Source organism: Formica exsecta, unplaced genomic scaffold (assembly GCF_003651465.1).
Source record: "Formica exsecta isolate Colony F162 unplaced genomic scaffold, ASM365146v1 scaffold191, whole genome shotgun sequence".
Classification (NCBI taxonomy): Eukaryota; Metazoa; Arthropoda; class Insecta; order Hymenoptera; family Formicidae; genus Formica; species Formica exsecta.
In genome coordinates, this window is record NW_021849211.1 from 3,178,948 (window position 1) to 3,198,925 (window position 19,978).

Here is a 19,978-nt window from a genome sequence, read left to right on the forward strand (position 1 = left end):
ATGTATTTTTTTAAGAACTGCAACCTTTATTTGAAACATTTTTTTGTTACATCAATATTTATTAAAATAATGGCTAAAAAGTTATATTTTTTCAGTTTTTTTGAGTTTTGACCTTGAAAATGACCTTGTCGCAAATTTTCATTATCACATTTGTAATCAGCGTTAAAAAATACAAAAAATAGTGTAGTTTCAAAAAAATCGGAGGGTTCACCTATTCGGAACTTTATCCTTATATTCATATTTATTTATATTTTATTTATATTATTACAGATTAACAATAAGACTAAATCATGCTATTTATTAATTTTCAAAACCTATATAGATTATCCGAAGTAATTTTATTCAAATCTATATCTAATAATAGAGATTTATAATAGAAACAATATTATGTTAATCAATGTGTTTTAACGTCAAATTATTTTTATGATGTGCACAATTTTCAAAATCTATATAGATTATGCAAAGTAATTTTATTCAAATCTATATTTAATAATAGAGATCTATAATAGGAAAAATATTGTGTTAATCTGTGTTGTTATTATTTTAATGTGCACAGTCAACTGCGTTGACCACAGAGCAAATTTCATGGATTTCTGTTTTCATTGTTATCAGATTTTGCCGGAAACTGGCGCTCTAATTGAATCTTGCTTCTCCTTGAATCCTAATTGAATCAGTTCTTCTTATTTTCGAGTTTAACGTACCCAAATATTTCCGCGCCTCGACGTTAACATCATTATCAAAGCTATGTTATTTGTATAGGGTAACCAAATTCTCTCCAGCGGTCTCCACATCGAAACTTAACTAACTATCGATAATGGAGTTACAGCCGACACTAACGCATCGATTTTCACTGTCGCGCGACTCTCAGCATTCGCAAATGTCGCACAAATTTATGACGCGCACGTGTACCTACCCCTATACCAAACAGGTAACGCTATTACACCGTAATAATGTCCTCCTGGTAGAGTTGGGACAGAGTTACCTTGCAAGTGACAGTTAACGAATGACGAATAAATTTTTATTCGCGAATAAAAGGTACTTCTTTAATTTTCGAATAAAGACTTCCCGAAAAAGAAAAATGTACATAAGATCATATATAGCCATATCCCAGAATAAGAATTTATTCTCATCAACAGATTGTAAACATAATAAGACATCTTCCTTATTCGCTTGTATTCGTGCTTCGACAGTTTCATACTTCGAGAGAAAATTAATCCCAAGAACTCTGTTATATATTTTGATACATATATACTGTATTATACAAGTCTATGTGTAATGACGAAATGCTTTCTATTGAGCTCGCCTGAGGTACGAATTTGTCTCTTTGTGGATTGTCTTTGAAAGAATATATGCGGGCAAAATGTAAGAGAAACTAATATTGCGCCTCCCTTTTAGTACACAAATAGATAAAACAGAATAATTAAAAAAATGTCCAACGACTAATTAAAAATGCATCCTGTATTTCGTAAAAATAACCCTGCGTGACTATTATATACAATTGTATTATTTTTTATATTATAAATAATAGCGTATTATATATTTTAATTTATGAGTTATATGTAGAAAAAAAAACAGCAATTAATTTCTCAAGAATAATAAGTAAAATAAGAGAGATAGAATAATATAATATAAAAGAGATAAAATAAGATATAATAAAAAAAGCGAAATAATAAATTAAATAAATTGCAAATTATGTAATTACATTGTATGGTCGTTCCATCATCTTCCAATGCTTTCTCCTCCATTTGCCTTGTTTATCCTTCGCTGCTTCTTCATAGCACTCACATGACATTTGTGTAATTAATTATTGTCGCACGTGTAATAATTAACAAAATACAATAATCGCGCGACACCATATTTCCGACAATAATCTTGCAATTGATTGCGAAAACTATACATTGAACGAAATTACAATCGATTTAACACTCGAAAATTGCGTAGCGCGATGTTAGTTCTATTGTTGACAAAAATCCCGCAAAGTAAATGTATTATTATGGTCGATACACTATTTTAAAAAATATATTCGATTGTGTCCGTCCTTTCGATTCAAAAATTGGAAAAATTATTTTTAATTGGGAAAAAATTATTATTAAAATTACATGTGAAATATGTATTTGAATCCAAGCGTTAAAGAAATAATTATCCTAAATATCGGCGTGAGATAATAATTTATAATTATATTTTCTTGTTGACGCGTTTACGAGTTGTGTGACTTAATTAATCGCGCAGGTTGATAATCGCGACTTGGTGTGTGGTGTGCGTGAGGAGGGAAGGGGGGAGGTGTATAATTATGTAATAATCGCACGAGGAATGTTCGCATTTCCAACTACTTGCCACACGTATCTCGAGATACGACGACATACGGGCGCGCTGTGCTACCTTCCCGTTCAAACGATAACAAGATGATCGCATGTAAACAATAGCGCGCTTCACATCGCAAAATTCCACGCTTGTTATTTGCGTAACGCTCGTCAGACAGTCCGTGTGTCGTCGTATTATCTCTCGAGACACGATCGAGGCAAGTACATATATTGGAAGATTATCGTTCCGTACGAACGGTTACAGATTATTATCAGCGTTTCGAGATTAATTAACTCCGCGATTAATTGACGTTTCGTAAGCGTAGTACGGAAACGATGGGATTATATCTCTCAAAGCAATTGTGTGAGAAAAACTACACTGTTTTACGAGTGAGCTGGAAATCACTATCGAAGATTGCCAAGAACTTTCTTGATGGATACACCTTGCTTCACGTACGAACGTTGACAGAATAATAACAAAGCTCTTGTCTCTCTGCACGTCGGGTCCTTGTCCCTTTCTCCTGTCGATATTTGTCGATATAGTGCAAGTATACGTCCCATTAGGTTGCACTGACATGAGATAGCATCGATTATGTAAAGAAAGACGCGTCGTTACTTCTTACAGTCATTACCGTCATTTATTCATTTAAAGTAGGACTTCGATTATAGAAATTATATAAATTATTGCGATAGTTTTATTACGATAATTATTTATTATTATTATTATCAATTTTTATTTTTTATATTATTATTAATTAATATTATTACTTATATTATTATTTTTATTAATTATATTGTTATTTAAATATACTCGAATTTAAGCATTGTTATCGCAGTGGACTCTGAAGATTTTTCATTTTTTTTTCAGCAAACTTTGCCTATTATTTTCGGATTAAATTTTTTCAAATCGACAACATGGAGTAGTACACAAATTACCGAATCGAATATATATAATTCAAGCCGTGTAAAATATTAATACGTTTATTTTGTGAAATTTATATGTTTGAAATATATCGCGCATATGATATTGAATTTTGATTGTGTACTCTCAGATAGCGTTTTAATTAATCATTAACCCGATTCACATGATATCGTGCGGTATCGGAATAAAATTGCCGACGTCCTTCTCGAATTTTTCGTAAGCAAAGAATTGTGAATACGGGATGGATCGATTCCAATCAAGCGACATTGTGATTACGCATTTAATTAGTAAGCATAGTCGTTATTAGCTATATATTTTAATTTTTATCAATTGTCATTCCATAAATTTCGTACATTATCATAACTTGTCAAGATGCATATTTCGAGAGATTTATACGTTCGTAATCTGTCATGCAAATAGTTGGATAATGAAATTAATCCAAAATGTGAACTATTCATTAATATAAAAGGATTATATTATATTGCTGCGTCGAGTGGTATGCGAATCTGGTTACGCAATTTTCGAGTGCCAAGGGTGGACACGTGATTTTAGCATTATATTCACATTTATTTTTTAATATTTATTTTTATATATTTTTTCGACGTTATATTAACAGAAATTTATTTTCGCGATATTTCTGTATTTACAATTGTTAGATGTACACTTATATTACAACATCCATTGTACCGATATACTGTTATTATACATACATGAATGTTTGTCTGATACACGTATATATCGACAAAATAACCGTCTCATATTGGATGGCTTTTTCACTGATTGAATATCCCCATGAATGCTTCGCTACATTAATTATTACATCCACTGTTCTGTCACAGTCAACCGATATTGCAGATTGTATGGGCCATATATCTCGTACTGATAATGCACAATCGTAAATATTATCTATCTACTAAAACAATCAATCATCAACAAGATAGAACTATTAATTACAATAAGCTGTCAAAATAAATAAAACTAACAATTAATAAAAAAGATTAATATTATTCAGAAGTCCCAGCTAAATTATCGCATATCTCTCATACGCTGTCAAGTTAAAATCAGTTATAACAAGCCGATGACTGATAAGTTATAAAAATAAACCGTATATAAAATTGATAGATTGAAAAGGTTAAAAAGTCAATTATAAATAGTGCATCAATTTTTTTTTTCTGCTCAAAAGTGACCAATCGTTAAAAATATGTGCTTCTCTTTTTCTCCCTTTTTTTTTAGTTAGTTGTTAGCGTAAATTATAAATAATATTGATAGGTAAAAGGTACAAAAACAAGCTGATGAAAAATAGTCATAGTAATATTTTCTATTTTTGCAACTTATTATGTGTTATTAAAAATTTTTGTTTTTGATCTCACAGCTTTTGTATGCTTTCATAAACGCGTATTCTCAAATTTCCTCTTTTGTGAATTCAAGCACGTACGTAACAGGTACATACATTTAATATCGCCAGCTTTATAGCGCAGACACATGCAAATAATATTCAAATATAGTATATATGAAAGATTCTCCGGTAAAGGAGAAAAATATATTCTATCAGGAATATCGTTTTTAGAAAGATGATACATTACGAATTATTTGATCCCGTCCGAAATTTAAATGTCGCGCTGTTCGTAATACATTTTTAAATAAAAAAAAAATGAGAGAGAGAGAGAGAGAGAGAGATAGATCAAACGTTATTTTTTATTTTTAAAAAAGTTTCTGTAAAGTTTGTATCTATATTTAGTCTCTCGAGGATAGAATTTTAATGGGTTTATTTTTCTCTCTTTAAAATGAGTTTATTTTATTCATCTAAAAGTTGACATTTGCATTTCTATTTTGCCTTCTATTTTAGATACCGTCTGCAAGACGGACTTTGTCGCTAATGAAATTAACAATGGAGTAGTAGCTGCTCGCGATAATTAAGACGTAACGTTATTTGCGAGATCCTATTAATGGTTTGTGTATGTATATGAAAAAAAAGGAAGGAGGGAGACAAAAAAAGAAATATTAAATTTTTAAATCCAATCATTTTCTTAGCAACTTAAAAGAAGAATCTCCTTCGTTCAAATTGCGATCTAGTTGTTATCACAAAATGTTTGTGATAGCATAAAACGTTTTATATTATTCACAAACCGCGTTATTTCAACGCAATCCCGTCTTGTTTATTTACAAAATGTAATTTCAGTAAGAAATGAAATCTCAGCTATCTGCACGCGAAAGTGGTAATCTTTTCAGTATTTTAGTATAAAAAAGCACTCACTTTTTAAGTATTTACAGTATGTTTCGTATATATATATATAACCGTATCCGTTATATTATCATAATTTTTTATTTAATGACATTCAATATCTCCGTAAAATAACTTGAATATTAATATTAATCAAATATACGCTCGTAAACTTAATTTGAAAAATCTGACATTAAATTTGTATTAAATATAAGAAATTTGCGCATGAATTTGTATATTTGATTAATTTAATGTTAATCTATATGCTAATATCTCAGGCAAAATTAAGTTTGTTCTTGCGATGTTCCTGAATAAATTATACGTGATGTGTACATCCAATTGACCTTTTACCTAGACGTAAATCGTTTACTGATTCGCCACGTGCACTACCCGCCGAGCGCAATACTCCGTTGATTTAGTATTCCAGATTGTAAATGTTAACGCATTCATTAGAATGGCATAGATAGAATTGGAAATTGGAATTTATTAAGATCTTCAATTCGAGTAAAGATATTATTTTATCATTCAACACACATATTTTTCAAAATCATCCAACCCCGACAGATTGTCAAACTTTCGTAAAGCCCTGGGGGAAAAAGAAGTTTGCAATATCGAAAAATCTGACCCGTTTCAATCAATTAAAGGTCGCTTTCATTAGAAATGCTTGAACGTCCGATGTCAATACCACTTGATCGGCTGATGATTTATGATTGATATTCACACGCGCGTCTTTTTTTCTCGAACATTTTTCATTCGCATGTGCCTAAACAATTGAGGATTCCCGACAATCAATAACTACCGCGTTTTACGATTTCGCGTGATAATTTTCGCTCTCGCGCTGCCACTCGAACGCAGTGCTTTCCATCCTTTCCGCCTCTTCGTCGGCGATCTGAGCATTCCCCTGTGTTTCTCACAAGACAAGGAAATAAATGGTCCACGAGCTTTTCTTGTTATACGACGCTTGGCGGTGAGTCGTCGGCGTTTCTTCCAAATTACCAAACGACCGCCTGGAGAGACAAAAAATAGAAAAAACGAGAGATTTTGCCATGGTCATCGTTCTGTCGTCTTTCCTTTTTTTGCGTGCGTAGAAACGTCAGAGTTGTATAGTATATTCTGTATCATCGTGTGGTAAAATTGTAATAATTAGAAAAGATTGATACGATTTTTTGGATACCGAAATTAAATCATTCTCTGTGAATCTCTCCCTCGGGAACTTCGTCGCTGCAACAAGAAACTCTTTTTCCTCGGAATAGTTTGACGCCGTTAATTAGAGAACACGCGCGAAGCTACTCCTCATTTTGCGCTTGCAAAAGTCGTCATGTGGCGAGATCTTGAACGTAAATGGAGGAAATTAATTAATGCTAATGTCGAGGCGGCATTATCGCATTTACGATATTTCCGCTGTGCTGAAAACACCGGGAGATTACTCGCACTTATGCCCGTTTTCATCGCATGCGGATTGTCAGACGCGCTATCATAGGAATTAGGGTCATTTTGCATGATGACTATCGCTTAAGAGGATAAAGTCTCGTGCAACTGCTCATGTCAATACACATTTCATGATGCACAATGGTGTGCATATAATCTGGTAAAATCTGCTCCTGGTCGAACAAAATCTGATCATCTAGAAATCCATTCTTTTTTAAAAATATAGATACTCATTTGAAATTTATGAAACAGACGACGAAAGCTGTCCGAATTATACAATCGGATTGTTCATATTGCGCTTTTACAGGATTTACAAGATAAATTCACAAAATCGGAAAACAACTCTTGGCGAACAATGCAACATATCTATATAATTTCAAATTGTCGAATATATAATAAGAGGATTACAATGTAAATGGCACTGGTTAATTCTAGATCAAAACGATTGTCAAGTGCGGTGCATTTTCTGCATTGTAAATGTCAACAATGATCAAATAAATAGATTTCGAGTATGTATATTTTCCATAAGCTTTTTAATATGCAGATTTATTCATGAAAAACGAGAAACTCATGTAAAAAATTTAGAAGAAAAAAACGAAAATATTATTAAATTCTTTTTAATTATTTTTGCATAATTTTCAATTTTATCGCGATAAAGCATTGTGTTTTGTTATCAAAAGCAAGGTAAAACTTATAATTTATATAATAGGAAAGATTTATCCTGGATAATTACTGAATAATTGCGTTTTCATAAAGTTTTGTCATTATTTTGTATAAAACGTTTCTTTACAAATTTACAATTAATTCCGAAACGCGTGTGCACTCATTTACAGTTTTCACAGTCCGCATTGATATTTCATGGAAAAAACAAGGCAGAAAAAAACAATGAAAGAATTACGTCCTTTTTTTTTTAACGAAGATAAAGCAATATTTATAGCAAATTGCGATTGCATATCCGTTCAATTAGCTCAATCATCATGACACATTATTTGTTATTTCCTTCGAGGCGAAACGCTAATTGTTGTTTACGAGAAAACGCTCATTAAATTGATGTGTCGTTTCTCTGCCTTGGGACGATCTTTATTCCATAATTCTATCATCGACATTTTCCACGAGATTATCATTTGTTCATAAACTGGTAGTTATACGGTCGTATTTCGTGTCAAATGTTGCGTAAAGTCGACGATAAAATATACCGTATATTTCATTTGATGCTTCTTTTATCTTCTTTTTTCCGAAACTTGGTACCTAATATAAAAAATGAACTATGTTCAATAACACATAAAAATTATTATTAACGTTTCCAACATTAAAATAAAAAATATAATATAAATTATATTAATTTAATGAAAAAACGTATATTTATATCGCAAAGTTGTATATTTATCACTTCAATTATTTTGATTTGAGGTTTATGTTTATTTAAAAGCTCCGCTTTACATTCCTTAAATATATGCAACATTAGTTATTCTCTCTGTTTTCTTTCTTTGCGTTCTTTCTTGGAGATATTAATACAGTTTGTGAAAACTTATGAAGCATGCGCTTTAATGAGCGCATGCTCCTTGTCCCTTAGAATTAATTTAAAGTATATAAAAGATGTATACATATATATATATATATTAAACATTATTCTTACATTTACATAAAAGGAATATTTTTCTCTTCCCGGATTAGGGAAATTTCGCGCAGCAAAGAGAAATTAAGTTAACAGTAAAACATTTAACGCAGTATATTTTTCATTAAACATGTGGCATATTTTGAAGAGCCGCTACATTTTGATTATTTCATAATCAAGTCACAGTATCGGGAGCTCGATGGCATGATCAAAGGACGCGCTTTATCTGTTTGCGAATGAGATACAAAGCACCATTTGCATTATTAGCGGGAATATCATTTCCAATATCCTTTATAAATAACAGCGAAAGCAATAAACTTGGATGGATCAAATCCTCATATTTCGACGATTGAATAAGGGTTACTATTGAATTCAAAAAGTTAATTCAATTTGTGTTATAATGCCAAATTTATCCGACATAAGAGAACGCAAAGACCCTCGTAACATTAAATATTGTATTTTTTTAGATATTAAATCAAATATATATTTTAATGTGGAAAATTGTTAATAATAAAAAAAAAATTATAATTATATTTTTATGATATAAGGAAAGTATTGTCTTGTTTTACATTGATAATAAAATTTAATAATAATTAAAATTAATTGTTTCGCATAAGCTTTATAATTCATGTTAATTTTTTTAATGGAATTGTGCTATGATAATGGAAAATTCTTTCTACAAGCTTTTTTTGTTGTTTTCAAATTCTGCATCGATCTTCTACACAATCAAACTTCCTCTTCTTGTACTAATTAAAAGAAAACAATTTATGTAGTTGTATGGAAATTGTAATTACATAGAACTAGATAAAACATTTTCCTTCTTTTGATTAGACAAATTCCGCATTATATATTCATTCGTTAATTTTCATTCTATTAATTCTGTGATGTTTTTAAACTTTGTGGTGAGAGCATAAATAATTCGTAGTCTTATCAGTCATAACAACGTTCAAGCATCTCAATTTTAGCGAGATTGTTTTAGATAATGTAACACGCTTTGTCACACTTTATCTAATCATGCGCGAATAAAAGTCGCAAATGACTGAAGAAAGTTGCAGCAAAGTATGCTAATTAGAATACTCAATAATCTCTATTCAAATAAAGGTTACAAAGATGAAAAGATTATAAGAGGTTGAATGAACTTTAAAGAGAAATCATTGGAAAAATAGTATCAAAAGTAAAATAGATATTTTTTGTATATATAAAGTTTTAGTAGAAACTTATTTAACTTTAGAAGTTTTCTACTTCTTTAATTATATTTTGGGAGCTGATGACATGTCGCATAAAATCGTTAGAGATCATCCGAATTTATAGAAAAATTATAATAATTTTTCAATATTTTCAAAATAAGATATCTGAAGAACAAACAAAAAAAAAATCTGTTCTACTCATTCTTGAAATTACTTCCACGTAAATTATCGTTGTATTCTTTCTCATGATCTAATTTGCATCTCGTAATGCGAATTGAGAATTTAGGTCACAAAGAGCTGAGTTTAAAGAATACGGCGAATTATTAATCGTCCGCGATCCATCAGCGCATGATAATGTAATTATACGCGTTAGATACGGGATATAAATACAGGTGCACGTGACTGCGCATGCAGGCAATTAAGGGCCGTTGAATAATTACCGACGAATGGACTGCCGATCGGGATACCCTTAATTTGATCGCGCATGGTTGTTGAGAATAAATCACAATATGCGTGGATCCGCGCATGCATCCTGATGCACGCGAACGACAATTACATTAATTGCTAACGCGTATCGATGAGCTCAAGATATGCCAAAGAGGTTGCTGAATGCAGAATCTGTTCTACTCATTCTTGAAATTACTTCCACGTAAATTATCGTTGTATTCTTTCTCATGATCTAATTTGCATCTCGTAATGCGAATTGAGAATTTAGGTCACAAAGAGCTGAGTTTAAAGAATACGGCGAATTATTAATCGTCCGCGATCCATCAGCGCATGATAATGTAATTATACGCGTTAGATACGGGATATAAATACAGGTGCACGTGACTGCGCATGCAGGCAATTAAGGGCCGTTGAATAATTACCGACGAATGGACTGCCGATCGGGATACCCTTAATTTGATCGCGCATGGTTGTTGAGAATAAATCACAATATGCGTGGATCCGCGCATGCATCCTGATGCACGCGAACGACAATTACATTAATTGCTAACGCGTATCGATGAGCTCAAGATATGCCAAAGAGGTTGCTGAATGCAGAAACTTATTTCCAATCTCAGTTAGAAGTCATTGTCAAGATAAGATTCAATGACATAAGATTTTTTCGATTTATTTATTTTCCGTATTTTCGATTTATTTCGACATGTTTCATTTTCCTCTCAATTGTACCATTACAGTTACAAAATATTCATATGCATATAGTATACATATGCAAAGTGATATAATGGACGCTTCATGCAAGTAAATATCTAAATAGAATGCCACATTCACATGGTGAGTTTTAAAGTCGAGTTTTAATGTCGGCATAGAATAATTGAAATGTGTAAATCAGTAAACAATAATAAATCTTTCCACAAACAGGACTTTTAATGCGAGCGCTGATGCATATTCGTGTATGTAGGTTATATTTGTGTGATAAATATCGTCATGTAACATAATTATTAAATAGTCAAGTTAATTAATTAGGAATTAAAGTATAATTAATTAATATAATGAAACATATAATGAATAAAAATAAACATGTTAACATGATATTAACATGAAAATTTGAGTCTAAATGTATTATTCTCGAGCAATGCGTTTTTGAAAAAAGTGGAATATATACAAATTTTATTTTTATAAAAATAACAATAGTTATTATAAGATGTTTGAAAAATGTTGAGAATTCTTTAATTAATAAAAGATAATAGTTATCGTGAAACCATCAAACCAAATAATGGTTATTAGCTCTGTCATGTGAAAACATTGCACATTGACATTTAATAACTAGCGTAAAAGTAAGTGTAAAAATAAGAAAGCAATGATTGATTCTTTTATTATTAGAAATATTGCAGTGACAATTTATTTGATATTATTTATCAATTATAAAATCAGTCAGAACTAATTATTGATACCTGCATTATCAGAAAATTTTATATTATAAAAAAATCCTAATAAAAGATCTTCACTTTTTCCAATATTAACTGAAAAATATAATATCTCCGAATAAACGTTTGCGAGTTTTTTTTTTTTATCTATAATTCGTTTTTTATCTAGCGTAAATTGCCTGACAGAAGCAAAAGGCCATGTCGACAGACATAGTAAAGCACGTTACAAATCTATATCGATACTCGAACTCGATCTCACATGCGTGTGGACGAATATTCTTCTGTGATCATTTATATTGAAGCCGGATACTAAGAGAAAAAAATATCCTCGTGGTCTCCTACGCTTTTTCAAGCCTTATAACTACGATCTCGCGTATCACGGACGACTTCGTTAACCGCGAGAAAGCGTCATGTATTAATGTTTTAATTAATTTAACTCGAGGCAGAGGTTTGAGCGCGCGTCGCTCTTTCTGTATCGGCATCGGGAATGCTTCTAAAACAACCCCTATCGATTCTCAGAACTCTTTTTGAGCAACCTCAGGCGACGGCAATGGTAGACCAACCTTTCGATTCGCACGTAAACCAATTATCGCCCCCGTCGATCTGCGAAACCGCAGAGAGAAATATATTGTTTCAATCTTTTATTATGGGGATGCTTTCATATTCGTGCATATATTCGATTGAAAATAAATTTTTTTCATTGTAATAATAATTCGATACCGTCTTTGATTCTCTGTAGAATTTTAATAAAAATTGAAATAATTTTTCCGTTACAGAAATTAAAAATTAATTTCAGCCCATTAACATATTATTTCTCGTGGCCAATAAAAATTTTATTTTAAATTAATTAATTTTTAATTAAATGTATGTACGCACTAAATATTTGTTTCATGCTAAGAGTGCCGAATACATGTGAAAAGTTATATGATATTAAATCACCCGTATTTAAATGAGAAAGAGAAATAATTTTAGATTATTTTTTCCTTATATATATAATCTACTATCATATGATACAGGAATATTTAGATACGGTAAATTTGAGTGCAAATGCATAACTTTAGATACGAATATGTAAATTGGTGCGCACACATACATCGTCAGCGGAAAACGCGTGCGAAGCGAAACAACTATATTAATGCTGTTTCAAGCGACATTTCGCGAAACAACTCGCGCTTCGTCGAGCACGTCGCGGAAATCAACACAAACTCCTTCTCTAGTTCCGCTCTTACTGAGCTTGTCGGAACAAATTGGATTACGATTTTTAAATTTTATCGAAGTTATATCCTACACGTTTTCGCTCTGAATTTTTCCTTGACGGTAGTCTTTCGCTTTCAGTCGCTGTCGCGTCGAATCGATTTTCGATTGACCGTTCAATCGCGATAAGACACAAATCCAGTTACGTTTGTCGACACGTAATATTCCCGATTTCGGCAAAAATACAACGGCAAATATGGATAAATTCTTTGTCCCGAGCGCATTTTGAGGATCTGACGCAACGAAACAACGAATAAATTTCACAAATTATAAATTATTCAAATAGAAATCTTTTTAAAAATAATCCATATAATTTTAAATATAATTATTTATATATAATTTTAAATTCTTTAGATATTTTATAATTACAAATAATCATGAATTATGTAAAACATAAAATCAAAGAAATGGTCAAAAAGAGATTCATATAATTCTACATAAAACACATATAATTTACATTACATTATATATAATTTTGAATCATATAATAAATTATAAAACGAATTAATAACCTGTTAAACAAATTCGCTCATAATAAAATAATTCGAAATATGCGTGTTTCACGAACAATGTTTTATATATCTTAATTTCTACATTTTTTTTTATAGAAAGCGATAGAAAATTTTGGGTGAAAATTTGGGTCAATTATTATTAATATTAATTAAATGTATAATACCCGTAATGACTTGTATTAGCATGTATTTGTCTCTTATTTAAAATCAACTGAAAGGGCGCGGGCTTTTTCGACAAATTCACATTTGTATGTGTTTATTTAATTTTGCTTCCATGCAAAACATTTTGCAAAGCAGAAATCCTTAATTCAGCTTTTATATAAATACCGAGTTGCAGCTACCGTTCATTTCTCTTGAGACGTGAACAGCATGCTGCCGTACGTTTTAAAATCTGTTTCGACGTAATCGCGGAACTATCAACACTTATATTGAATTATTTCCCTGATTTATTCAAATATATTTGGCTATCATTGTATCATTATTTTATTGCCAGAATAAATTCACTCAAGATTCTTTCTTATTAATATCACGCAGCTAAAATAATGATTTATATAAATTCTTTCGAAAGTAGCTCAAAATAATGGACATTTATAGGAAGCAAAAGTACAGCCAATACAAAAACGTTTTATGTCTGACAAAAGCATTCGATAACGCCAATAGAATCCGCTTATCGAGCGGTTTCTCTAAAAAGTTCTTTGATATCGGAAACTCGACCACCCATCGATTAGTATTCATAAAAGATTATGGCAAAAAGTCCACTTGCAATATGTTCAAACGAGAATTTATTTTTAACGATTGCAAACACATAATAATGTCTTAATTAACTTGATCTCAAATAACTTTTATAACTTTCCCTTTATATGAAAAAAACTCATAATCTTTACATAAAAAAACTATATCTGTATTAATATACTTAGAATGTAAGCTGAGACCTCTTTCTGTTATATAATTCAGAACGTGAAAAATTTTAAGCAGATCTTTTGTTGAAATAAAAAATTTTGATTACATTTTACAATATTTTAATTTAATAAAAAAATTAGTTTTTTGTATAAATAATAACTTGTTAATATAACATAAAATTTTTAAGATAATTGAAAGCAAAAACTATTGTATGATATGAGAAAGATCGTAGGAATAGAATTTTATTTTTCAGAAGTTGCGGATTGATAATATTATTCTCAGCGCATATATATATATTGAGCATTTTACAATATTTATTTATAGCGAAAATTATTCTAAAAATTATATATTCTAAATAAATTATAATTATATATATTCTCTAGCGCGAATAGCAAATTAATTGTACTCACATTTATACATATTTTGAATATTTTATTCTTTAAATTAAATATATCTATATATATTCAATAATATATAATATTCAATAATATATCTGAATATATTTTTAATTACCAGGAAATATTAATCAAAAATATTTATTTTACATTTCTAGCTCTCTATTATCTTAAAGTTACTTTTATGTGATTTAAATAAATCGCTTATTAAAATTAATAAAAGTGCATAAGAACAAGGTATACGAGAGAGAACAAGAAAGATTTCTACGGATATTATATAAATGTTATAGTTGTTTATGCTTTTTCTAAATTTTTGGTAATTTTTAATTTCGTCATTCTCGGCTACCATTTGCAAAGCGATAATTATACAAATTAGCGAGAATTGCGTTTCAAAGCCAACCCAGAAAAGACAAATTAATTCACGTTAAATATCAATTAACAAACCAGCCGATGAAAGTCTCTCTAACGAATATTGCTTCAAGTGTCACACTGCATATTTGTGACATATATTTTTCACGAACAAAGGATTTGTAGTTCATGTCAACTCTGTCATATGTACATCATATTGAAATATAATATATTGATATTAAAGTAGGATATTAATATAATTTATCGACGTGAATTAATAAATACTTTTTTTCCGTTAATAATATAATTTAATCAGTTTTGCAAAAAAAATAATAATAATTTAAAAATTCCAAGTTTTTTTCAGATTTCTTATACAATTCTTAAACGCCATCACTGTTGACTATCTTCGCTGTTACAATTATTCAAGAGAATATTTACATACAAATATTTGTCAACGAATATTGACAAAGTCCATACACACACACACACACACACACACACACCGTTTGACCGTTCGGATTGAAAACATTTAATAACTAGGATTTGAAATCTTTTTTTATTCTAAAAAGAAGAAAAGAACAATTAAAAATATCAAACAATTGGTTCTTTTTTAAACTTGAAAATTTTTATCTATCTTGCTCGGATTAATCATTCATTACCGATAATTTAAGTATGTAATTTCTCATCTTCTTTCTTAGCGCTCTTCTTGAATTTCACGAGTTAATTGATATACCTTTAGTCATAATTCTTTACTTTCTAGTAAGTATCCGTAGTTTTCTATTTTATGGAGAAATTATGTTGGCAATATCTTATTTAACAGCGCTATTCGATTTATATCCAGGAATAAAAATTTTTATTCTCGGAAATTATTTAGTCACATGAATATAAAATGGCATAAATAGGGTTATAAAATAAAGTAAATAATTATATAATGTATGTATCGTGTATGCGTATTTTTTTGTATGAATATAGTAAAAATATATTCTTGCTGCCATATTGTTTTATCAAAATGTTTTATAAATCTTTTCAAAGATATGAGAATATTTATTGTTTGGAGTTAATTATCAGTAAATGCTATATTATGAAATTTATTAATTTACAATGATATATTCACTTTTATTCAATTCATATTTTTATAATTAAACAAAAAAGTGAACAAATTTTATATCTTTTTTCCTACCTTGTATCTTTTCATCTCTAAATTTTTTTTATATATTTATGCGTATATATTTTCCCTTCGTTTTTTAAAAATGTTGTTTGTTTCCTATCTTTCTCATCTTTTTTTTTCCTCCTGCCTTGAAGGAATTTTTCTTTCTATTTTTCTTCCTGTTTCCATTTTTTTTCTTACTTTATGATTCTGTTTTCTACTTTTATTTTTCGTTTCCCGCTTTTTTCCTTTCTCTTTTTCTCTTCCGTTGCTCTTTCTTTATAACTTTCTTTCTTTGATACTTTTTATACTCTTTATTTTTTGTTTATCCGTTTTATTCGTTTTTTATTATTAATGTCTTTGAAAAAAGATATTTATTTCCATATGCGCGTATCACATCGGTATTGAGGAAAAATATGTGTTAAAAATCTAATTGATGTTTCCATCCTGGAAATTTTACAGGGCAATACGTAATATCCTATAGTGCATCTAATTGCTCCACTTTTTCCGTGAAAAAGGAGAGAAAGCTTTTCTGTTTTAATCAGATTAGAATTGCGATTGTTCTGAAAATAATCTTAAGAAATTTTCTACGGCAATTTTTTTTAGCATGTTTTTAAAAAGTCAGAAATGTAATCCAGTAATTAGCAAAAATGACTTTTAAAGATATCCTGTAATTAGATTATATATATATATAAAGAGGAAGGAGACAAAAGTATCAGGTCAAAAAATAAATTTAATGAAAAATATTTCATTTGAAAATGCAATTCGTAATTAGATTGAGGATTCTTGGAGGATCGATGTTATAAATAACCCGATTTAAATAGATAATCCCGATTTAGATAGATAAACCCGATGAATCCGTCACTGAAACCGCGATATAATCGTTCAATACATATCGGAATGCGACCGTCCAATATAGCATGAATTGATATTCAATATCCCTATGAAATACGCGAGCGCGTGTAGCCCTCATTTTATGGATTTCCTCGTCCTGTACCTTGTTATATATTAGTCGTGTCAAAGACTCCCCTTTTTACAAGCCGCGATATATTACTCGGTATTGACTGAGACTTCTTCGATACTCGCGATAAGCTTTGTCCCCTCATGCTAAAAAGCTATTATTTGCTTTAGTCGGGACGAGGTTGTGTTTAGTTAGTCATTTTATCGTGAACGCCTTGTTATTATGCAGCTATTAGTGTGTTGTCTTCATTTTCATCCGTTAATGACCAGCGTTCTATTTTTAGAGTAAAGATCGTATCGTAAATATAATGTGATTTTAATCATGGATAAATTTTTCCTTTAAATTTTTTCCTATATCACACATTAAAAAAAAAGTAAAAGTTTTGCTTAGATTATTAATTATGACACGCATAATAATTCTAATAACAATATATTTTTTTAATTTTTAGGAAATAGAAATGATTACAATCTTATGAGTTACGGAGAGAAATTTTTTTCGGAGTTGGATAAAAAAACATTTTACATTATGCAAATACATTCGTTACACAACACCCCGTGTATGATTTGCGGAGCAACAAAATCTGAATCCATTTTTTTTGCTCACGTTTTATATTGCCTTGCATTTCGGTTATTTTGAGACTCTATATCAATCATGTCATCCTCGTCTAAATTTTAAGCGCTATGAGATAGAGATGGAAAACTAAATGAAAATTATATAGTATCAACTACAAGATGGCGAATAGATCGATTCAGATAGATAGAGCGAGCTATCAAAGTTTACATCTAAGGAAAAAGCAAACAGTATGCTTGTGGACTACCACTTTAATTAAAACTGATATTTCCAAAGCCTTCGCTTTACCGTCTGATCTCCTTCGCAATTTGTTAGCACAACATTTTATTTGACTGTTTTACGACCTGCATTACGTAGAGGATAAACCGCACAACTTAATCCTTGATTGTTTTTCCCTCACATTAATGGAAGGTAATCTAATTTCTTTTCTCGGGGATAATTTAGTTCAAAATAGCTTAAGAGGCGATTATATAATCATCATTGTTTTTGATTAAAATTATTTAATACGACGATTACATTAATTACAAAGCAAGAGAATAATTCCTCTAGATTTGAAAAGTTATCATCCTTCTCGATATAAAAAGATATCGCAAGAAACAAATCGTTCAAGGGATCAACACGCGTTTCATCTACATATAAAAAAGAAAACTTCAAATTGCTTTCGTTTTAAATCCAATAAAGGAATGACAAAGTTGGGCGGATTTTATTGGCTGGAATCAGAGCCAAATTAAAACTTTGTATTGCCTCGTCAAGTCTTGGTCGTCGTTACCGGCCTTAATTCTCCGTTTCCAGTCGCTGCATTCAACTCGTAGAGAACGAAGAGAAGATTTTTATATTTTACGAGTTTCGTACCGTCCTAGCCCTCCTTCCCTTTATTTCCGGCCATTCTATTTCCAGACGTCTATCATGGCCAAATGAGTATTAAAAAAATGTCTGGGAATCCCGAAATAATCTGCTCTTTAAAGTCAACAGACTGATGGAAGAAGTGATGTCTGAATTTATATAGTTCATTACGAAAAAATGCACACCTGACTTTTGATGGAATTTATGATGGAATATTCACTGTTTAATCAAAAAGATTTCTAAGTCTAAATTTTAAAAGGATTTATCTATTTAAATAAAATAATCTACAAAAAACACATAGAAATATATCATACAAATAGTAGAAAAAAATATAAAATATTTTTGCACAACTAGATAGAATATCTTTCTAATCCTCCAGGATTGGACAAATTTTGCAAGAAGAAAGTTTGCGGCTATCTCCGTCAAATATCGTTAAATATTTATGCGTTACTGAACAAAAGTACTTTTTTAGTTTAGAAAACTTTAATTAAACTTTGCCAATAGAAGCTCGCTTTAATCAAATCTAGATTGAAACTCGATTTGTAGATCCTACTTCAAGTAGGTAATATCAGTTAATTTACTGACGAACTTCGATCAAATAAAGGATGCCTGCGTCTGCATCAAAATAAGATCTTAATCCAGTCAACTAAGCTGAAGATCGATCAGCAATAATTTTAAACGCAGGATCTCACGTGCAAAATCAAACTATATAATTACGTTTGATAAGAAATCTACATGTGAGAAGCAGAAAATTAGTAATTCCAAGATAATCGCTTTTAACATAATATTTGTACAGTGGGTTCCACTTGAAAGAAGGTTTGGCCTTAAAAAAATTTTGATAAAAATATTATACCAAAAAATAAAAGAAAGAAAGATGTATTTACACATCATAACTATGTACTACAGGTTGAAACATTCTAATATTATTCTGAAATATTCAATCGTATTTCTGATTATATGTTTCTCGAGACTGCGCGACGGAAAGTTATTGGAACACCTTATATGATAATACAAACGTTGTTTGTATTTGGCGTTGTTTCGAAATGTTGACATTTTGGATTAAAATAAAAATGCGATCACGTTCCGTTCTAGAAACACGAGAGATCTCATCTTGATGCGATGTAGCGCGTATCAAATGGATTCTGAACTTTTTATCTGGAAACGAATTGAAAATACACGTGCGGTTTATCTTAAGAGAAGATACCTTTATTTTTAAGAAATGTCTCCTTGCAAAATTTCATTTTCTTTTAAATTAAGTATTTTTTTTTTTCAGCATATTTTTTAACCATTATATTGATCATTAAGCTATGTAGCTTCGCTTTTGAAAAGTATCTTCAATCATTCTGACACCGGTTATACATAAAAGTAACATATATATACTTACGAGTGTTATCATAGGGTATTCCGTTGAGTTCCTCGAAGCAAGGGATGATGGCCAAGGTGCCGGGAAGCGTCCGAGGCCAGCACAATATAGTATCCCAGTCCACTTCGCATTCCAACCGCT

The 19,978-nt window shown here is 30.4% G+C and overlaps 1 protein-coding gene across 1 annotated transcript in view; it reads right to left on the reverse strand.

Moving 5' to 3' along the window:
• Window positions 1–19,978, reverse strand: part of LOC115233893 (diuretic hormone receptor-like) — a 57,139-nt gene that overhangs the window by 17,768 nt on the left and 19,393 nt on the right. Inside the window, 1 exon segment of the mRNA XM_029804525.1 lies at window positions 19,859–19,978. Coding sequence (XP_029660385.1) covers window positions 19,859–19,978 — 120 coding nt within the window.